This window comes from Python bivittatus, unplaced genomic scaffold, assembly GCF_059951505.1.
Source record: "Python bivittatus isolate LINGU-HERP-01145 unplaced genomic scaffold, Pbiv_v1 ctg000480_np1212, whole genome shotgun sequence".
In the NCBI taxonomy this organism is placed as follows: Eukaryota; Metazoa; Chordata; class Lepidosauria; order Squamata; family Pythonidae; genus Python; species Python bivittatus.
The window spans coordinates 76,728,088-76,746,804 of NW_028277075.1; the positions used below are offsets into that span (position 1 = coordinate 76,728,088).

General features: G+C 42.5%; 2 protein-coding genes across 2 annotated transcripts; one reads left to right on the plus strand and one right to left on the minus strand.

Moving 5' to 3' along the window:
• Positions 1-759: 759 nt before the first annotated feature.
• On the minus strand, positions 760-4,599 carry LOC112541331 (PNKD metallo-beta-lactamase domain containing). The gene is made up of 3 exons (XM_025170324.2): positions 4,446-4,599; positions 3,287-3,485; positions 760-2,681 (listed from the first exon to the last, which is right to left on the minus strand). The coding sequence occupies exons 1-3, from the start codon at positions 4,450-4,452 to the stop codon at positions 2,513-2,515; spliced, it is 375 nt and encodes a 124-aa protein (XP_025026092.1). The 5' UTR covers positions 4,453-4,599; the 3' UTR covers positions 760-2,512.
• A 156-nt stretch (positions 4,600-4,755) lies between these two features.
• Positions 4,756-18,388, plus strand: AAMP (angio associated migratory cell protein). The gene is made up of 11 exons (XM_007433937.4): positions 4,756-4,960; positions 5,572-5,697; positions 7,004-7,123; positions 8,905-9,044; positions 10,413-10,557; positions 10,776-10,859; positions 11,433-11,548; positions 11,867-11,961; positions 12,928-13,018; positions 15,546-15,700; positions 17,601-18,388. Exons 1-11 carry the CDS (start codon positions 4,831-4,833, stop codon positions 17,674-17,676), a joined length of 1,278 nt encoding a protein of 425 aa, XP_007433999.1. The 5' UTR covers positions 4,756-4,830; the 3' UTR covers positions 17,677-18,388.
• Positions 18,389-18,717: the final 329 nt, after the last annotated feature.

Below are 18,717 nucleotides of genomic sequence, written 5' to 3' on the forward strand. Positions count from 1 at the left end.
TGAATCATATTGCAGGCATGTGCAAATAGATATACATTTTCTTTACAATTTCCTTGTGATCTGTAATATAAATTGGAATCCCTCACATATCTCTAGTAGGGATTCTACTAGAGCCTAGTAGGGATCATGCCATTTGTGGCAGACCAGCAACTGGTTGTGGTCTATCCAGAGCATTTTATTCCCTTCTGGACTCTTGTTTAATTTGCCAGCTACTGTTTTCCTATGGGTTTCTAATTTGCCAAAAGTGAATGCTTGTATTTTAATGTTTAAAATTTCTTTTTACGCTTTTTAATAAAACTTCATTTTGTTTGTCTCTTATTATGAGGTTGGTTTGTCTCCCAATAAGGAAGGGCTAAATCCTCTAGCAACATAATTCTACACTGCACTGCCAGGAAGTTACTGTACTCTACTGAAATTATTTCCAGCTTTTGCATCACAGGTTGTGAGAGACGTCTCTCATACACAGACTGAATTTAGGGGGTAGAAGGTGGGTGATAAACCCTTTAGAAAACAGATGATGGCAGGAGTAACTTCTGAGACAAGGATAGGATATGAAGATCCAGAGGGCTTCTGGGTTGAGACCTCCAATCTTCCAGCCTGCAGGCTCAGCCATCCGTTATACCAGTATTGCAAATGAATTGCATAGTATTTTTGATCTACATAATGCTGGCATTTTTATTTTCAATTCCTTTCTTAATGATTGCCACAATGTAGCTTGACTTTTTCAAGCTGCTGCTTTGAAAAAAGAGGATAGCTACAGTCATTCAGGAAAAGGGAATCACAATGAATAAATAACTATATGGTTGGCACTCCTCTTTATCATTGTGCTTTCTTCCCCAGATTAATTTTACAAGAAACCATTAAGGTGCAAACCACCTTAGATCTATTTGTGTAGGTGCAATTCCTCCATGTTTTTGTTGTTTTTTAACATGCACTGGCCTTATAAGTTACGTATGATTTGTGAGGTGGGAGCTGCTCAGTTTACATATTACAAGCATCAAACTAAGAGTAATACATTTTTAAGTGAAAATCATGCATTTAAGAGTATGGATGTTTTGTGTATGTGAAGAAATATGCCCAACTAATGAGAATAAAATGCATGTTTAAATAGTGGGGAGATTCTGAATATTTGCATAAAGCTATGCTATTTAATTATTGCCTAGTTATACTCCTGTAGTTCTAGAGAAGGCAGGTTCAGGACCATAAGATTGTTCAGAACAGACCTCTGAAGACAAAGGGTGACGTCTATTCCTGGAGGAGTAGATCTGTTGATGACCCTCCTAAAATCTGCACATTTACCTTTAGGCATTTCCACACAAACAGGGGTAAAGACAAAAGGGGGCCGAGCACCAGAGGTGTGTTCACAGGTGAATTTTAGCTCCCAGACTAAAATTCACCTGTGAATACCAATCTGCCTGTAATATAAATTCTCTCCCATTATAACCATTTGGATGAAAGGTAAAGAAAATCTGCAGTAGGAAGAGCAAATAAGTGGAGAATAAATCCTTCAAGTCTTTTGAAAAAGAAGCCCCTCGTGATCTCACCTGCACCCTGGATTGCTTTTCTTGTATAACGTCTAAGCAATGAGTGGTTTATGGAGCTGACTACGGCGAAATCTGCTCTTTTTGCCTTGTGTCATAGGATCATGTTATGATTATGCTAAGAAATGGACGCTGTGAGCGGAGTTGTGCCAATGTTGCATGATGATGAAATGAACATAGAACATAAAACTTCTGTAGAAAGCACGGGTAACAATAAATCTGTCAGCAATTACTACAAATGGAATTTTCTCATAACAATGTATTGTTATAGACAATGTGATACATTAAAAAGAACCCTGTAGTTTTATCACTAGTTTTAGGAAACTCAGACTAGGCTAAAACCTGTATGTGAAATCTGTGGGTTTACCTTGCCTGACTGTTGGAATGGAACCAATTAGCTTGCCATTCACTCAAAACTGCAAGATTGCTTGGATTCTTCCTAACTATCTGCAATAAACTGCTCTGTACTTTTTAATTTTTAAAATATTTAATGAGCCCAATATTTCACGTAAATTTGGTAAAGGTGCAATGGTGTGATCTGGTGTCATCTGCTAGTCATAATATGAAGAAATACAACTGAAAGAACACACAATTATTCCTAAAATAAGCTGCTCACAAAGTAGAGAAAATAAAGTACAACTTTATTGGGTTCTCATGGCCCACATTATCATTGCTCCTGTGGCTTAATCTTTAATTATCCAGACTTACCATTAAATTCCTTCAAAGCAAAAAAACTAGAATACACTTTAAGCCAGACCACTGTGTCTAATGCTGAGGATTATTGTTTGATGGGAATTTATGATAACCTTGATTCATAGAAATGCAGAATGAGAAATCAGTTAATTTGAAATGCTCTGCAGCACAGTACTGTGCTTCAAATAAGTACCAGAATTTGAGAAGCTGAAGACAGTAACTGAAGGATTGAAATGTACAGTTCCAGTAGTGCTACCATCCAAAACTAGTCTTAGTTTCTAGATGCCTTTCTGCTCTTTTGATGCTATGCTGTTTTGTGTAGAATCATATTCTTCTTTATTGGCTGCCTTCATCTGTTGGCGAGCTTTCATCTGTTTCACACGTTTCTTCTCCACTTGTTTCTTAGCAAGGAAGAAAAGGGCGAATGCAGAGGGCAAACCAATGACCCTGAGGAGATTAAAATAAGCTAAAAAGCATCTGGAATTTAGACTGAAGAAGGCAAGACAACTACCTCCTCCCCCTGCACTGAGAAAAACATGAAATATTTAGTTTTTTATTTAATACAATTTAGGGAATGCACAGGAAATATAAGGGATACGATTTTAGACTGGGAAAATTTAGGTTCTAGGCCACAATTCACCATGGACTTCAACTGGGTGATTTCGGGCCAGTCACTATCTTATAGAATTGATTCTTGAAGATAAACATATGTACCATCATCAGTTTCCAAAAGATACAAAGATAGTCACTCTTTTTGCTAAGGACTAGGGTTAAACCAAATTTTGTCACTCTTTTTTTTTTTTTTTTGAAATGGAGAATGGATTCCAGAGTAGAAATGGGAACAGGAAGCCTCCAATGGACAAATCGCTTCTATTCCCACCTTTAAAATTCTCCAAAATTATAATGGTGTTTCTTCAGTGCCAAATGGCCATATTTTAATGAATAGAGTTGGGCCATTTGTCACTGAATTCTGCTAACGCAATCTCAGAAGGAGGTTATGAGTTGCCTACCTTGCTTTGGAACACAGAAATAATGATAAATGCAATGCTCACCAAGCGATAGCTACTGGGTTCTTAGAGGTCTTGAACCTTCTTGGGGCCATATATTCTACATGTCTATGCATTTGTTCACCAGGCTGTACTTTCTTCTGCATTTCTTCCAAAGCTCTTCGGCTACTGTGAAAAGCTTGAGTGGACATTCGAAAAGGCACCATTACGCCTGCAGACTGTGTCAAAGTGGCAGGAAGGTAGCCTGCAAAGGAAATATGTCATTGCATAGACATGACAAATCATGCTAAGCTCTTTTCTTACAATTATTACTAGCTCAAAAGCCTTGTCCAACCCACCTACTTTATCTTGCCTGACAACTCACAAAGTAGAATGTCTCACCATAAATAATCATTTCCAGTTTTGAAAAACAAGTCCAGTATTTTACATACGGAACAAAATAGGGTATTCCAACAGAAGAGAATATCTGTAGCTGGCTGGGGAATTCTGGGATTTGAAGTCCACACATCTTAAAGTTGCCAAGGTTGAGAAACGCTGCTCTGAGTCATGGCTTGTTTATACCCATGATAAACCCAAGGGGGCTGGATGCACATAACGGACTAAGCCATCATTCCCGTTTTCCAAAGCTCAGTGTCTGGTATCTCTCTCTCTCACATACACACAAAATACACAAAGCCAAACATGCTACATTATGTGAACAAGTCGTTTTTCGTTTTCTCCCTTAGCTACCCTGCCTCCCACGTGAGGACAGAAAAGATGGGCAAAGCCTATATAGGCCCGTCCTTCTGAAAAGCACTTTTTAAAAATCTACTAAGCAAGGGGGAAGCCTCCTTTTCACTCGGGCTACACCTAGGGAGTGAAAGGTGACCTTGGAGGCACTATTCGGAACTGTTACAACACAACACGTGCAAAAACATGCTTTGAGCTTGGGAAACAGGGGAAGCATTAGGAAGAGACGCCGACTGGTACCGCCCTGACTCTCTGGGGCATAAGAGGGAGGGAAGGAAAAACACAACCAGGCTTTCAAAGGTCTGTTCCTGTATAGCCTACATTAATAGTTCCGGTCAAACTTGTGGAGTCTGTTTCCTGATCATACTCCTCTCTCGAGAAACAATTACCCTTCTCACTTAGCTCGCCCGAGCCAACCTCCCTTCTTTCCGCCACAAAGTCCTGCACGGGCGCCCAAAGGTCGCGCCTCTCCTACCGAGCATCCGAAAGCAAAGAGACTCCGTCTTGCCTGGGACCTCTCTTCTGCTGTCTGCCGGGTAGCAAACTACGGGGAGGAGGAACCTGGAACTCCAACTCCCATGACGCCCTTCGCTTCCTTGAACGAACGGCGGTGAAAGGCCAAAGTGTCTTCCCAGATACGTCAGATGCGGATTACATCGACGTATCATTTAGAACGTGAAAGTAGCGAATGAGGGAGACTGTGTTGGCAGCTCCGATTGGCTAGTGTTTTTTCATTCTTTCGTGGGATTGGCACCAGTACTTTAGCTCCTCCCCCGCCACAGGGGGCGGGAGCAAGGAAGAGAGCCCCTAGCAGGACGGTGGAGCCGCGTGTCCGGTGACGGCGGGAGGTGGGAGTCAGCATGGCGGAGCCCGGAGAAGGGGAAGAAGTAGAGCCGGCGACGGAAGCGCTGTTGCTCATGGCCGGCGGCGATGGGGAAGGGGATGCAGAGGAGATCGTGGAGGTGGTGGAGCTTGAGCCTCCTGGACCCGGTAAGGGAAAAGACAGCGACCGGGGCAGGACCCTGGAAACCAAGGGTCTGACGCAAGGCACGAGACTAGAAAGTTGAGCTGCCCTGAAAGAAGTTTGGGGGGGAGAAAAACTGCCCCTGACATCAGGAGAACTAGTGTTATGAGTTCCTTTCTTAGAGGGAAGATGATGATGATTACAGTTGCTACAGTTTAGATTGTATTGTATTCTTATAGGAAATACCACCTTTTATAAAGCATGTGGTAACAATTTTATTAGTGGTGTTTCAGAAGTGCACAGACAGGTATTTGTTTGCAAGGACTTACAGTCTAAAATTCTTTGTGCTGGGAGAGGAGCAAGGCCTCCTTGAGTGGGAGGGATTATGGAAGTAGGGTTTGGATATTTGTAATTTGCTGTTTGCTGATGCAGATTTGTGACTTGTGTTTTTTTAAGTGAAACCGACAACCTGCCTTGTGAGCTATACCTTCCTTAAAGGGGTTAGTGAGAGATCAAACAGGGATTAGTGGGACAACAGAGTGATCGGATAGCTTGCTACATCTGTTTCACATATGAATCCAAGGATGAAGCATTTGCTGTTGAGTAATTTTAAAACGGCCTTTTTCTTTCACTGCAGATGATCTGGCTGATGAAATAGAAGATGTAGATTTAGAAGGAGAATCTACTTGGGAGGAAGATGAGGGGGTGGAGGAAGGCATGGCGGCCCAAGATGACAGTGAGGTCACATTCTCTAAGCATACAGGTGAGCTGCTAAAGGGATGGGGGATGTCTTCTTTGTTACTCGCTGTCCCAAATTTGAATGCCTTGTCTTGTCATTTGGAAGCTTAGGAGGAGTCTGCACTTTTGGTTACGAACTGCCAAGGCACGGAGGGTGTTGAGTAAGAGGTTTGGGGTGAACCTCTCTCTCTATGAATTGAAAAGATGGGTGCTTATGCATGTGTATGTATCAACTTTGCTTCTGTTGCCAGTGTTTATGGTAGCCAAACACATGCATATGGACACATTCTGCGCTGTCTCTTCAGCCACGTATGGAGGGATTGCTGTGTGTACAGCATAGACACCATGATTTTTGTTATATATATATATATATGTGCAGTGTGATGGCCACTGAGCATTTGTCGCTAGCACAATTATCCTGGCTGGTAAAGATTTAATTCAGGTATGATATGGATCACTCGTTTATCACTGACTTCTATCAGTGCCTGTTAATGGGCCAACTGTTATTTATTATAATTCCTTCCATCCACAGTTTAAGAGAAACCTCTCAGACTCACAATCAATATAAACAATTATAAATTAAAGTGCAATAAACATTTTGCAAAAATCAAGGAACAACAATCTTTTAGGATTTTTCTCACAGAATAGTTGGTGGTTAATAGTCTTTTGATATGCCAGGGAAGAGATATCTATGGTGGTTTTCTCTTGCCTTTCTCCCTCTCTCATCGGCATACACAGAGCTGTTGGCAATAATGATCTATAGGTTACAAACCACAAAGGCTAAGCTAAAACCGAACAAATTACATGGTGGCTCGGTGTGATGTGTGAATCAGGCCACTGGCTAATCTGCTCACGTTCTACTCTAGAATTCCATCTTGGCCGTTTAAAATAACCAGTGGTAATGTGAATTGTGCTGTTTCGTTTTCTAAGCTGGAAATAACATTTGTCGTAAATGGCCAGCTGTTCCTTAGCAACAAAGCATGTGAGATCTCCTGTAGAATAGCTTAACACATGAAGAGGAACTATGTCAACTTTCTATCTTGCTTTTCTTTAAGTACTGCTGGATGTTTGAAGCAAAAAAAAAAAAAAGCTGGCTTATTTATATAGTATTTTGCTGGGTTTCTGTTTGGAAGTTTTCCCAAGGACAAATCCAGTTCTAGCTTTAAACAGACAAGCTAAAGTCTTAAGATAGCATGAGCTGGGTGAGGACCAGTGTCCTCTCCTGGTCTCTGGCTTTCATTTATTTGATTGTTCTTAAGTCATTGACTATATATGTTTATGAGGTTTGCAGAGATTTCTTCTATTAACATTGTTCTGTTAATTCTCCCCAGCGTCAGTTTTCTGTGTCAGTCTTGACCCAAAGACCAACACGCTGGCCGTGACAGGTGGTGAAGATGACAAGGCCTTTGTGTGGCGTGTCAGTGATGGCGAGCTCCTTTTTGAGTGCACAGGTGAGACATGCCAAAGCTGGCAATCCTGCTTTCCATGGGTGATAGCTTCTGTCATATTGTTAGGCTTGCAAAAACTACAGGTTCAGCAAACATACTTCTGGGTACTTCTCTTGGCCTGTATGCCTTTTGATGGCAAAACATCAAAAGAAAAGCCATCTGCCATATTTCTAAGCTGGATTAATTTCTCCCACCTCATTTTTGCTTTTGGCATTCAAGACACTAGCTACAGGGGACCACGTGTGAATGGTTGCTCCAGTTTTTCCCAGTGTTGTATCCCCTAGATGTGTGGGGTTGCTGTTTCTATAATTTGCAGGGATCCTGGCCAGCAGGTGCCTGAGCCTGAAGAAGGGATAACCCTACATATCTGAAGGGTGCAGTTTGTGGAAAGATAGATTATGCAGTAAGAATATAGCTCATAGTGGCCCTATTGCATTTATACACACATGCATATACACACATATCATATAGTTTATTAAGCTGAAACAGGGGAGGATAGTATTATTAGGCGTAATATGAATACCCATATTATTAACATTACTGTTTATATAATGCTTTAAGTCTAGTACATTGATCTGATTCACACATTGCACTAAACCATTTTAATGGCTAGCTTTATACAACTTGTGAAGCCAAAACTAAACCACATTATGGCTTAGTGAAATTAATTAATGAATTACACTTGTGTGCCAGCCAGCTCTCAGTGATGCTGGGCAGCTCACAACAATCAAAGAAATTACAATAGAACGTAGCAAAGGAAAAAAGATGGCAAGCATGATGAAGTGAGGAGTCTCACTCTTCCTCGCTGAAGGCATGGATGCTCTTCTAAGCAACAGCAGAGTGGGGGCCATCTGGATCTTGGAGGGAACCTCGTTCCAGAGGGCAGGTGCTGCTACACAGAAGGCGCATTTCCAGGATCCTGAGAGATGACAATGTTTAATCGAAGCCACCTCATATGCGCCATTTATTATCTTATTTTACCATGTACAACAGTACATGGTACTGTACTTTTCAGTGCTGTTATCCTGATATTGCAAGTGTGTCTGATGAGGGCAATTCATTGGACTCCGTTACATTTGTACAGAAAGGGACTGTCTAAGACAGCATTTTGTTGGAGATGTAATAAGGATAATGCTTCTTTAAAACACATGTTTTTACAATGTGCTATAGTTACTAAGTTTTGGGAGAACGTAGTGGACTATATAAATATGAGTGTGTGACAAAAGCTAAAATTTTCCACAGGAATTGTTGACGCGGATAAAATAAGGTTTCAGCCAAGTATTTCCTGTTGCAGCTTTGGTTGCAGTCTTATACCACATACAACATGGAAAGAACATAAAGCCCATCTTAGTTCAGCATTTGTTTCTTGTGGCCAACCAGATGCCTCTGCAGTGACCACAAGCAGGAAATATCAGTTTTCAGCCATTGTCCCCGACCCCCCATCCAGAAGTAGTTTTGAATCTTCAAGACTGATAGCATGTGATAGACCTGTCCTCACTGAATTTATCTAATTGCCTTTTAAAGCCATCCAAGATACTAGAAGTGGAATTCCACTTCTAGCCAACATACAAATGGAAAGTAGGATAGTCATTGATGGAATGAGGAGACACCAGCTGGACATTCTGGAATTGTGGGACAAGAAATTGTTTTGCTAAAGCTTAAATTAAGTCCCGATTCACCTCCGTCTTTCAGCTGTTTGCCATTGCAAACCAGTCTTCCTCAATTTGGTATCTCTAAAACCTGTCTGCTCCAAAACGTGATCATTTTCTTCCCACTCTCTCTAGGTCACAAAGATTCTGTCACTTGTGTTGGTTTCAGTTATGATTCCACTTTTGTGGCCACGGGTGACATGAGTGGACTCATTAAAGTCTGGCAAGTTGACACCAAAGAAGAGATTTGGTCTTTTGAAGTGGGTGACTTGGAGGTAAGCCTGTGAGTTCCATGGCAAAAACTGCCTGAAAAAGACAACTGACTTTCCCAGTGGAGAGCATAACAAACCTGATAAACTATGGTGGCATTGCCCCTAGGGGTGGGTAATCCATGACTGCATGTGGAGCAGTAGCACCCCTTTTTTGGCCCACATCGTTTTGTTAGAGTTGTGAATATTTTATCCTCTTTTTCACTGATGAGGGGCTTTAAGGAGCAAAACCAGTTGTAAGCCACCTAGAGGCTTAAGACATCCAAAGCACCCTTTAAAATCCTCCAACTCCTGCCCCCAGTGGGGAGATACTTTGGGGACAGTATAGATGCCTAAACTTCTGCAATGCTTGAGGCATCAATGCCACTCCTTAAAACCTCTCCAAAGTGGAAAATATGTTTTAAAAGTCCAAAGAATTGGTCCCCTCTCATACTTGCGAAATCAGATTATCCCTGGCTATGCTCTCTGCAGCTTCCAGACAGAGTAGGAAGGCAAAACATCAGAACAGATTGTTTGCTCTTGCCCTGACTAGCTGCACTGAGAGAAGGTGCTGGGGAACTTAAAAGACCATAGTGTGGTGATGGGTGCAAAATCATACTCTTGATTGAAATGATATATTCAAGAAGCTGCTGCTATATGGTCTTTTCTCTTTATTGAAGAAGATCACTTTCCTTGCTTGATGATTGGGAAGTATAAAATGTGACCTTTTCAGAATTAGATGAGATCAGTCATCCAAAAGAAAATTGTCACTGCGTGTGAGGGAAGAAAGGAGGGATGAGCATGTAACCTCTGCATTTCCCACCACTACCTCCAGCATCCAGTGAAGCTCTCTGAGCAAATTTAGAAACCTGACTTATTTCAAGCCTCTTTCTACTGAATGGTTCTTAATAATAAACTGTGATAATTTAGATGTTATGTATTCTAATATAAGTGCCCCTTGAGTGACTATGAATGTCCTAGGTGATCTTTAGGAAGCTTGTAGTTCTCTAAGATGCTATTTAAATCCCAGATATTATAGTTTTTAGTGATATGCTTAGGTCTTAGCTCATAGTTAAATGTATGATAGTTAAATGTATGAATAAATATTCCTAATGTAGGAACATTGACAGAGTTCATACTTTGCACTAAGCCATGGTGTATATAACGTGTGTGTTTTGCTTTGACTTAGCATACATGAACCCAAGCATTATGTTTTTCATGGTTTAGCATGAAGTGTGACTCTAGCCACCTCTGTAGAGTGTTCAAACATTCTGGTTAAAATAAATCATGGCATAAGTGAAATGGGTGAAGAGTTTGTTTGATCAACTGGACAAACAGCCATCTTCTTTCCAGCTTTGTTCATTTTCCAGCCTGTTGCTTGCTTGCTTCTTCCAGTGGATGGAGTGGCACCCCCAGTCCCATGTCCTTCTGGCTGGCACAGCTGATGGCAACTGCTGGATGTGGAAGATCCCTGGCGGAGAGTGCAAGACCTTTCAAGGGCCAAACTGCCCAGCTACATGTGGCCACGTCCTTCCTGACGGTGAGGAGTATTGTTTTTGCTGTTAGAATTGCTTCAGGGATGGGACTGCCCCATTGCTTTGCACTTCCAAACACATCCTCTATTTCCTTTCACAATGAGGAACAGCATGGGATTGTTTGGAATTTTGGAATACGGGCGCAAAAGTCTTTGGGGCCTTTTTGAAATTAAATTTGCCTGGATACGCCAGAGAATGACTAACACAAAGATGCTTCATGCAGGGAAAAGAGCTGTTGTTGGCTATGAAGATGGAACAGTGCGCATTTGGGATCTGAAGCAGGGCAACTCACTGCATGTTCTGAAAGGTACCAAATATTACATGGAAGGGGACCTTTAGAAGTCATCTGGTTGAACCTCCATCCCACTGGGGCATAATACCTGTATCCTGGTCATCTCGCCTCTGCTTAAAGAATTGTGTCTTTTGCCATTTCTACTGTTTTAGATCTTCCTGGAGAGTAGGGTAAGCTTCACAGAAGAATCTCTTTTCATAGCTCCTCCTTCTGAAGAATACTGAAGGCAGGATACAGGTTTTCAAGGAGATACAGAATTCAAAGATATTGATGGGGCTGGTCAGTTAAAATATATTTCATTGTGCAACCTGTTCAGATTTCCATTTCTGTATAGTTCAGCAAGTTGGAATTACCAGGAGTGCAACAAAACATGGCCTTGAGATGCAGTCATAGATTTTAACTGTTACAGTAGGAAGTTAATAGATAAGCATTTCTTGTAAATTTGCATCACTAACATGGCATTGTAGTGTTTCTGTTCACAGATAACAGGAGTTTGGGAATCAAGGTGTTAGCCAAGATAGCACATGAAAAAGGAAAGGGAAACCCCAGCCCTCTCCTTCATTGGATGTGTAATCTTTGTCTTTCCAGGTAATGATGGGCACCAGGGTCCTTTAACTTGTGTGGCCAGCCAGAAGGATGGCAGTCTAATCCTGACAGGTTCTGTTGACTGCCATGCCAAGCTGATAAATGCTGCAACTGGAAAGGTGAGTGCTTCCCTTCCCCTTCCTGTTAGATGTCTGGATGAGCAAAGCATCTGCTTCATCCATTTAGATAAGGTTGTTTAGTAATGCTGACAACTACACATTTATCCCAAGTTTTCTTCAAGGTTTTAACTTACTGACTTAATGATTGGTGTGGAGCTTTCCAGACCTTTGTTTTGCATTCTTGGCTAAGAGTATAGGGTTGTTGATTTTTATTACACACTGCATACTTCCAGCCTGTACTTCCAGCAATATGTCAGTCATAATGTTCTGGTTCCTGAATGCAGAGAAAAGCCCATATTGGCTGCCTCTTTCCTGCAGGTTGTGTCCGTGTTCAAGGCAGAGAGCAAGCCTTCAGCTGGAGAGGCAGAGGAGGCAGAATCCAACTCAGTGGAGTCCTTGGGTTTCTGCAGCGTGTAAGTATTCAAGGGGAAAGGAGATGTTACTATGAGTTTAGTGCAGATGGCTATTGTTTTGTTCATAGATACAGTAAGTAAGAGCTTAGTAAAGAAATAGCCAGTAAATTTGGCTTAGAAAGACATACTGCTTCTCCCACTTGGCTGAGGTTCTAGGTCTCCTTCCCAGATCTTCATGATGGGTATTCTTCTGGATGTGGGCCACAAAGATGAATGGAATTTAAATTTAAAACCAGGATATATAATTTTTGTTTTGTTTTGCTTTGCCTTCAGTGATACTGACCAGATGCTAGGACCTTATTTCTTTCTGACTCCAGAAAAAAATTACTCAGTTCCTGTTTGGCTTTTAGAAACTACTGGGAGTTGATCACACGAAGAGAACGAAAGGAACACCTGCCTGCAATATAATCTAGCGCATGTGGCCTAGATGCCACTATGCCATGAGATCTTAATTGTTAATTGGCTTCTATTTGGCATTACCCACATGATTTCAAAACCATTTCCACTCATAAGGGCTAGTACCTTGTTTTGAACCAGCCATCCTCAACCTGGCCAAGTCATCTCTAACCATCATCAATCAGACAGCAATTAAGGAAGGACCATGGGAGGATGATCTGTGTGGCCTGTAACCCGTTCTGCACTTGTGCAAGTCAGCTGCAGAGCAGGCAAGGTTCCTGAAAGCCAAAATCATACGATATATATCTCAGCTTCCAGGAAGGGAGGAATGATGGTGTGAACCAACCCAAACAACATGCTTTTCTAGCGATCACTGCATGGTTTCATTTTCCAAAGGAGAGAAAGCCAGGTGAATTCTTGGTGCCGGCCTGTGTGGATGAGCCCAGGAGCTCTTTAGCATGCTAGGCGGGAATAATACTCTGATGACTTATTTAATCTTACTACCTTTCCTACAAAACTGGGCAAAGCAATTTCCAGTAAAAGTCCTTCTCTTTGGCTTTCCTGTTGCAGGATGCCATTGGCAGCTATTGGCTATTTGGATGGGACCTTGGCTATTTATGACCTTGCTACGCAGACTCTGAGACATAAGTGCCAGCATGAGGTAACGGAGCATGTTGTGATCACCAGGGGGCACACTAGGAAGGAAGATATTGGCCAGAGGCATTCTGGCCCAGGAAGCACGCTCTTCTCAGGAGCTACTGCTGCTTCTCATGATTTCCTGGCCCCGGGGAAGCGCCAGGGTGCTATTCCAGGTTAATGTTCTAGAGGAAGGAACTGAAAGACAAATGTTCTAGCACTTTTTTTTCCTCCTTTTCAATAGAGAGAAAAGATAATACTGCATCTGAAAAATGCTGTGTTTAGGAGGAGGGTTTTGTGTATTAGTTGCAACAGTTGAGGGCATATTGGCTTCATCAGTTGGCCTCTATGCCTGGCAAATCTGCCTCTGCTTCTGGCTCTGTGTCATCTTCCCCACTGTATTGTGATTTGGTCCTTTTTGCCTTCCAGGAGAGCAAATACTGCAGAGTTTACATTTTGAAATTGCCAACCTTGTAGTTAAACCCTTGCCTGGAAGCACTGGTTAGAATGAACTCCATGGAAACAAGGGAGCAGACTGGCAGGGAAGGAATGGCATGCTCCCTCCTTCTCCTGTGTGCCACATGGAAAGCAAGCAGGCTGCTGGCAAAGAGAATTCAAACTTGGCATCCAGCATAGGCATACTGTACACAGGCAGAAGAGATGGATCTCTTCCTTGTTTGCCTCTCCCAGCCCCCAGCAGTTAGTACACATATTTGCAAGCTGTTAATTTCTGTGGTCATAATGTCATGCCTTTGCTCCTGTTTGAGTATACGTGTTCCCGTTTTATGTAATTAGTATCGTTCTGCCATGCCAACCTTGATTTTGGCATGCCCTGTGTTTATAGGCCAGGCATGGTGCCCAGCCATTTTGCTTATTAGGCAATCTATAAACATGTGTGCATACACACACTCTTACCAGGGTAGGGAGAGAGATTTCATTCATTCATTCATTCATTCATTCATTCATTCATTCATTCATTCATTCATTCATTCATTCATGGCTGCTCAACTCCATAGTGACTCTTGGTGGCTTACAATTAAAAAATTTCAAAGAAAGCAACATATATCAAAGAAAAAGAATACAGCTGACTGGAAAAGAAAACCAAAACTCAAAGGGGCTCAACCACCATCCTAGCCCAAGGCCTGGCAAAACAACCAGGTCTTTAACAATTTGCATAAATTCAGAAGGTGGGAGCAGTATGGATCTCTGAGGAAGTTATCATTCCACAGGACAGGAGCCATCACTAAGAAGGCACACTTCCTGGGTCCCCCAAGGTGACGCTGCTTAATCATTGGGATCTGAAGCATGCCACTCTAGCCAACCACTGGACAGGCAGAAAGAGATGGAGATAGGTGGTCCCTCAAGTAGTCAGGCCCTATGTCATGAAGGGCTTGATAGGTAATAATCAACACCTTGAATTCACTCAGAAGGCAACCAATAACTAGTGCAGGTCACATGAATATAATGAGGCATGCCGGTCACTGTCCACACCACTACTTCTGGACCAGCTGTAGCTTCCAGCTGATCTTCAAGAACAGACCTGTGTAGAGTACATTACAGTAGTCCAATCAGGAGGTGACCAAGGCAGGAGTGATTGCCTGAGGAGCTTCCTGGTCCACAAACGGGCACAACTAGTGCATCATATAAACCTGTGCAAAAGCCCTCTTGGGCACAGCTGCTACCTGCTTTTGAGCAGGAGCTGTGAGTCCAAGAAGATCCCCAGATTGTGCCCTAGTCTTTTATGGGGAAGTGCAACCCTATTAAAGACTAGAGGTGGAATGTCCCCTGAATCAGTGGGGTCAGACAAACAAAGCCACTTGGTCTTGTCAGGATTCAGCTTGAGTCTGTTCCACCCCATCCAGGCCCACACAGCCTCTAGGCACTGGGTCAGGATTTCAGCAGCATCACTTGATTGGTCAGGCTTGAGGTGTAAAATTGGGTATCTTCAGCATATTGATGATACCTGACCCCAAACAGATAGATTACCTCACCCAGTGGTTTCATGCAGATGTTAAAAGGGAAGACAGTTGAGCCCTGTGGCACCCCACAAGTGAGGTTCCATAGGCATGACTTGTCACGCTCTGTGAGAGGGTGAATTGAAGCTAGCCACAGAGAAAGGAGAAGAACCACCACAAGCACCTCCCACCCCCAACCCCCAAAGCCAGCCCAATAAGATTCTGTGGTCAACAGTATTGAAAGCCACTGAGAGATCAAGGAGTACCAGGATGGATGCTCCACTCCCATACCAGCTCCACCACAGGTCATTGCCAAGCATGACGAGTACTGTCTCCATACTGAACTTTGGCCTGAAACTCAGTTGAACCAAGTGCAGTCACTTTCTCCAGGGTCCTCTGGAGCTGAAGCTGAGTTATCCTCTCCACGACCTTCCCTGGAAAGGAAAGGTTGGAGACTAGATGGAAGTTTTTCAGGATGCTGGGTTCGGTGATGGTCTCTTGAGGAGCGGGTGATCAAAAGAGAATATGATGGATTCTCCTGGATTCATGCCAAGAGCATGGGAATGCTACTAATGCCTTTTCCATCTCCATTTACAGTCAGGTATTGTGCAGCTCCTTTGGGAAGAAAGTTCACCTGTGGTCTATACTTGTAGTCTGGATGGGGCTGTGAGCCTCTGGGATGCACGCTCGGGCAAACTGATTAGCGAATACAGGGGCCACTCAGCTGAAATCTTAGACTTTGCTTTGAACAAGTAAGTACCTCAAGCAAGAGCTATTTAGATGGGAAGATGCTGGTGTAGGGAGAAAATGAAAGAAGGAGAGGTAGAAAGCTAGGCTAACTCAAGGTTAGGTTGAGTGATACAGTTACATCTTTACCCCAGTATATGGGGCACTGGAATCTCATGACAGGATTATAGGGTAAGTAGGGAAATGGGCTCAAACTGAAATGTGTAGCAGGTTGGGATATTCAAGAATTGGGTTGAGTGGGAAGAAGAGGCATACTGTTTCCAGAGTGATGCTCTGCATAGGTAACATAGTTTTCATCTTCCCAGTTCCCTCCTCATTTTTGTCTTTGGTGGTTCTCATCATTTATTTGTTAGATTTATATCCCATGTTTTCTTCAGGTGCTCACGGCAGTATCCATGGTGTCCATCCTCCCATTTTTTCCCCCACAACAGCGATCCTATGACCTGCTTGGCTAAGAGAGTGACTGGCCCAAAGTCACCCAGTGAATATCTGTGACTGAGGATGAACTAGAACCCAGGTCTCTCTGGGGCCAGTCCAACACCTTAATTACTACACCACAGGCTCTGAGTAATGGCAAGAGCAGGAAAATAAAATGGATGATCTGTCAGCGTCATAGGCTTACCAATAGAAGAGAATATATGTAGCTCAGGGTTGCATTGTGAAGTCCTTGGGGTTCTCTGAGCTTGGCTGTTTTCTTGCAGACATTTCATTACCCGGCTAGGTAACATCTTCAGTGATGTTACCTAGTTGGGTAACGAAACATTTGCAAGAAAACAACCAAGCTCAGAGAACCCCAAGGACTCCGTCATAGGCTTAGTATGGGGCCTCCGAAGCTTGACTTTTTGATCTTTCAGCTTGTTATTTCTACTGTGTGATTGTTTTTTTACCCACACTGGTGTTATGAAGATGAATTGCACATCTACTTGGGAATAAACCCTGCTGAAATCCATTGGATAGATAAACATAGATAGGATCGAGCTTATAAATGACTATGTGGTTGCTTATTGGTTAATATTTTAAAGGACTTTTTTATATTAATGTATTTGGTGAATCTTAGTTGAGGAAATTTTCCTGGTTATTTCTGGGGACTGCTGCTACATTTCTGCTTCTAAGTATTGATTTTTAAAAACACACTCATTCAAAACATTTTTGCCCTATCCTTTAGTTCCGTGATGGCGAACCTTTTGGGCTTAGTGTGTCAAAAATTCAGAAAATGCCTAACTTGGCTCTGCTGGCATGTCACCCCCCCCCCCGAACAAAAGAGAAACAGTTCTTTACATACTCATTTATTTAAAAAAAATGTAGTCCAATCACGTGTGGAGCTATGTATTATATAAAGAAACATCAAATAATTACAAAAATGAAATACGAGTAAAACAAACTCAGTTTCCTTGGCAACTCAAACAGGGGGAATAGTTATGGGGTGTTGGTGAAAGCTGGCGTGTCATCCAAAATGCTGTGGCATGTCACCTTTGACACGCATATCATAGGTTCGCCATCACTGCTTTAGTCAAAGAATCTCCCAGAAGTGCTTATAAATATTGGCACTAAGATAGCCCTTGCCTTTCGATTTACAAAAATGTGACGGAGGAGGAGATAAATAAGCTGATTCTTAAAAATAGCAGTGTTTATATTATCAGCTGGGATGGAAATAGTTTGTATCATTTGATAGAAGAGTTCCTGCTAGCTGATAGTTAAGGAAGGGCCTAAAACAGCTGGGGTCACAGCAGAAATGATAGCATGAGCCTGCTTCTCTTTTCTTAGCATATTTTAATTTAATTCTTTACTTGCAGTATGGTGGTATTTTTTGCATATCTCCTTTTTCCTTTTGGTTTGGTTTAAACATTTTGGAAATGTGTGTGTGTGTGTACGCACATATTTTAATCATTTCTTTTTTTCTTGCAGAGATGCTTCGCTTGTGGTTACTACTTCTGGTGATCACCAGGCCAAGGTGTTTTGTGTGCAGCAACCTGACCGCTAGCATTTAGGTGACACCGGCCGCGGCAAGGAAGTGTGCCATGTGGATGAGGGCAGCCATACCAGTGGACTGTGGCAGGGTGGATGGGGTTAGCCTGATCACATCCTGCAGGGAGGCAACTAAATGTTTTATTATCACCATTATTTTGAAAAGAAAACTTTGCCACCCTATCCCCGATTGAGTCCAGGGCTATCGCTGGAGTTTTCTACGAGAGGCTTTTAAGTATTCACGTCCCTGGTGTTTTGTACACAAAGCTATGAGAAAACACAAGTGGTGGGGCCTGGATCAGGGTCTGGGCAGTGGTAGGCTGTGAAGTGATGTACCTCAGAAGAGCCTCCGTATGTCTCCCAGGTTCAAAGAGGCTTCCTCTCACATAATTTTTAAGGTGTGTAAATGGAGGTCAGAGGTATCACCTTCCATGTTCTTCTCGTTAAGATGAGGCAAATGGACTGTTACGCAGCCTCTGAAATGACAGTGAGGCTTGTCCTTCCCTTTGTCATTTTGAGCTTGTGCTTCCCCTTCCAGCAAATCACATGGATTTGTTCAAAGCCAATCAAATGATGTTCCTGAGATGATAGCAGGCTTTGGAACTCTGGTGGAAACTGAATAGATCATCCTGGGCTTGAATGTATCGACCTGTCAATGACAATAACAAGACTGCTTGTTCTTGCGTCTCTAGACGTTATGACAAAATAAAAAGGAAGGCTGCCATCTTCTTGAAGGTCTTGCTTGGATTTGTAGCCTGCTAGACCATGGTCTCGTGGACTAGATAGCTAGTCCTTGTGGCAACCAATGACCAGCCTGTTGTCCTAGAATGGACAAGAGGGGAAAACATAAAGAAGAAGGTGTTGCATTGTTTCATACAAGAATTATAACAGGAAGGAGTGCATCAAGTAGAACCATGTAACCATTTCGTGTAAGATATTTTCAGGGTGGTTGGGTACAGATACATGAACAGTGGAGGGGGTCTCACAAATGCTCCCCACTTTTCAGACAGCTGCTTGTTGCTAGGTATTGTGAACTCAAACTAGCCAAGTATTGTGG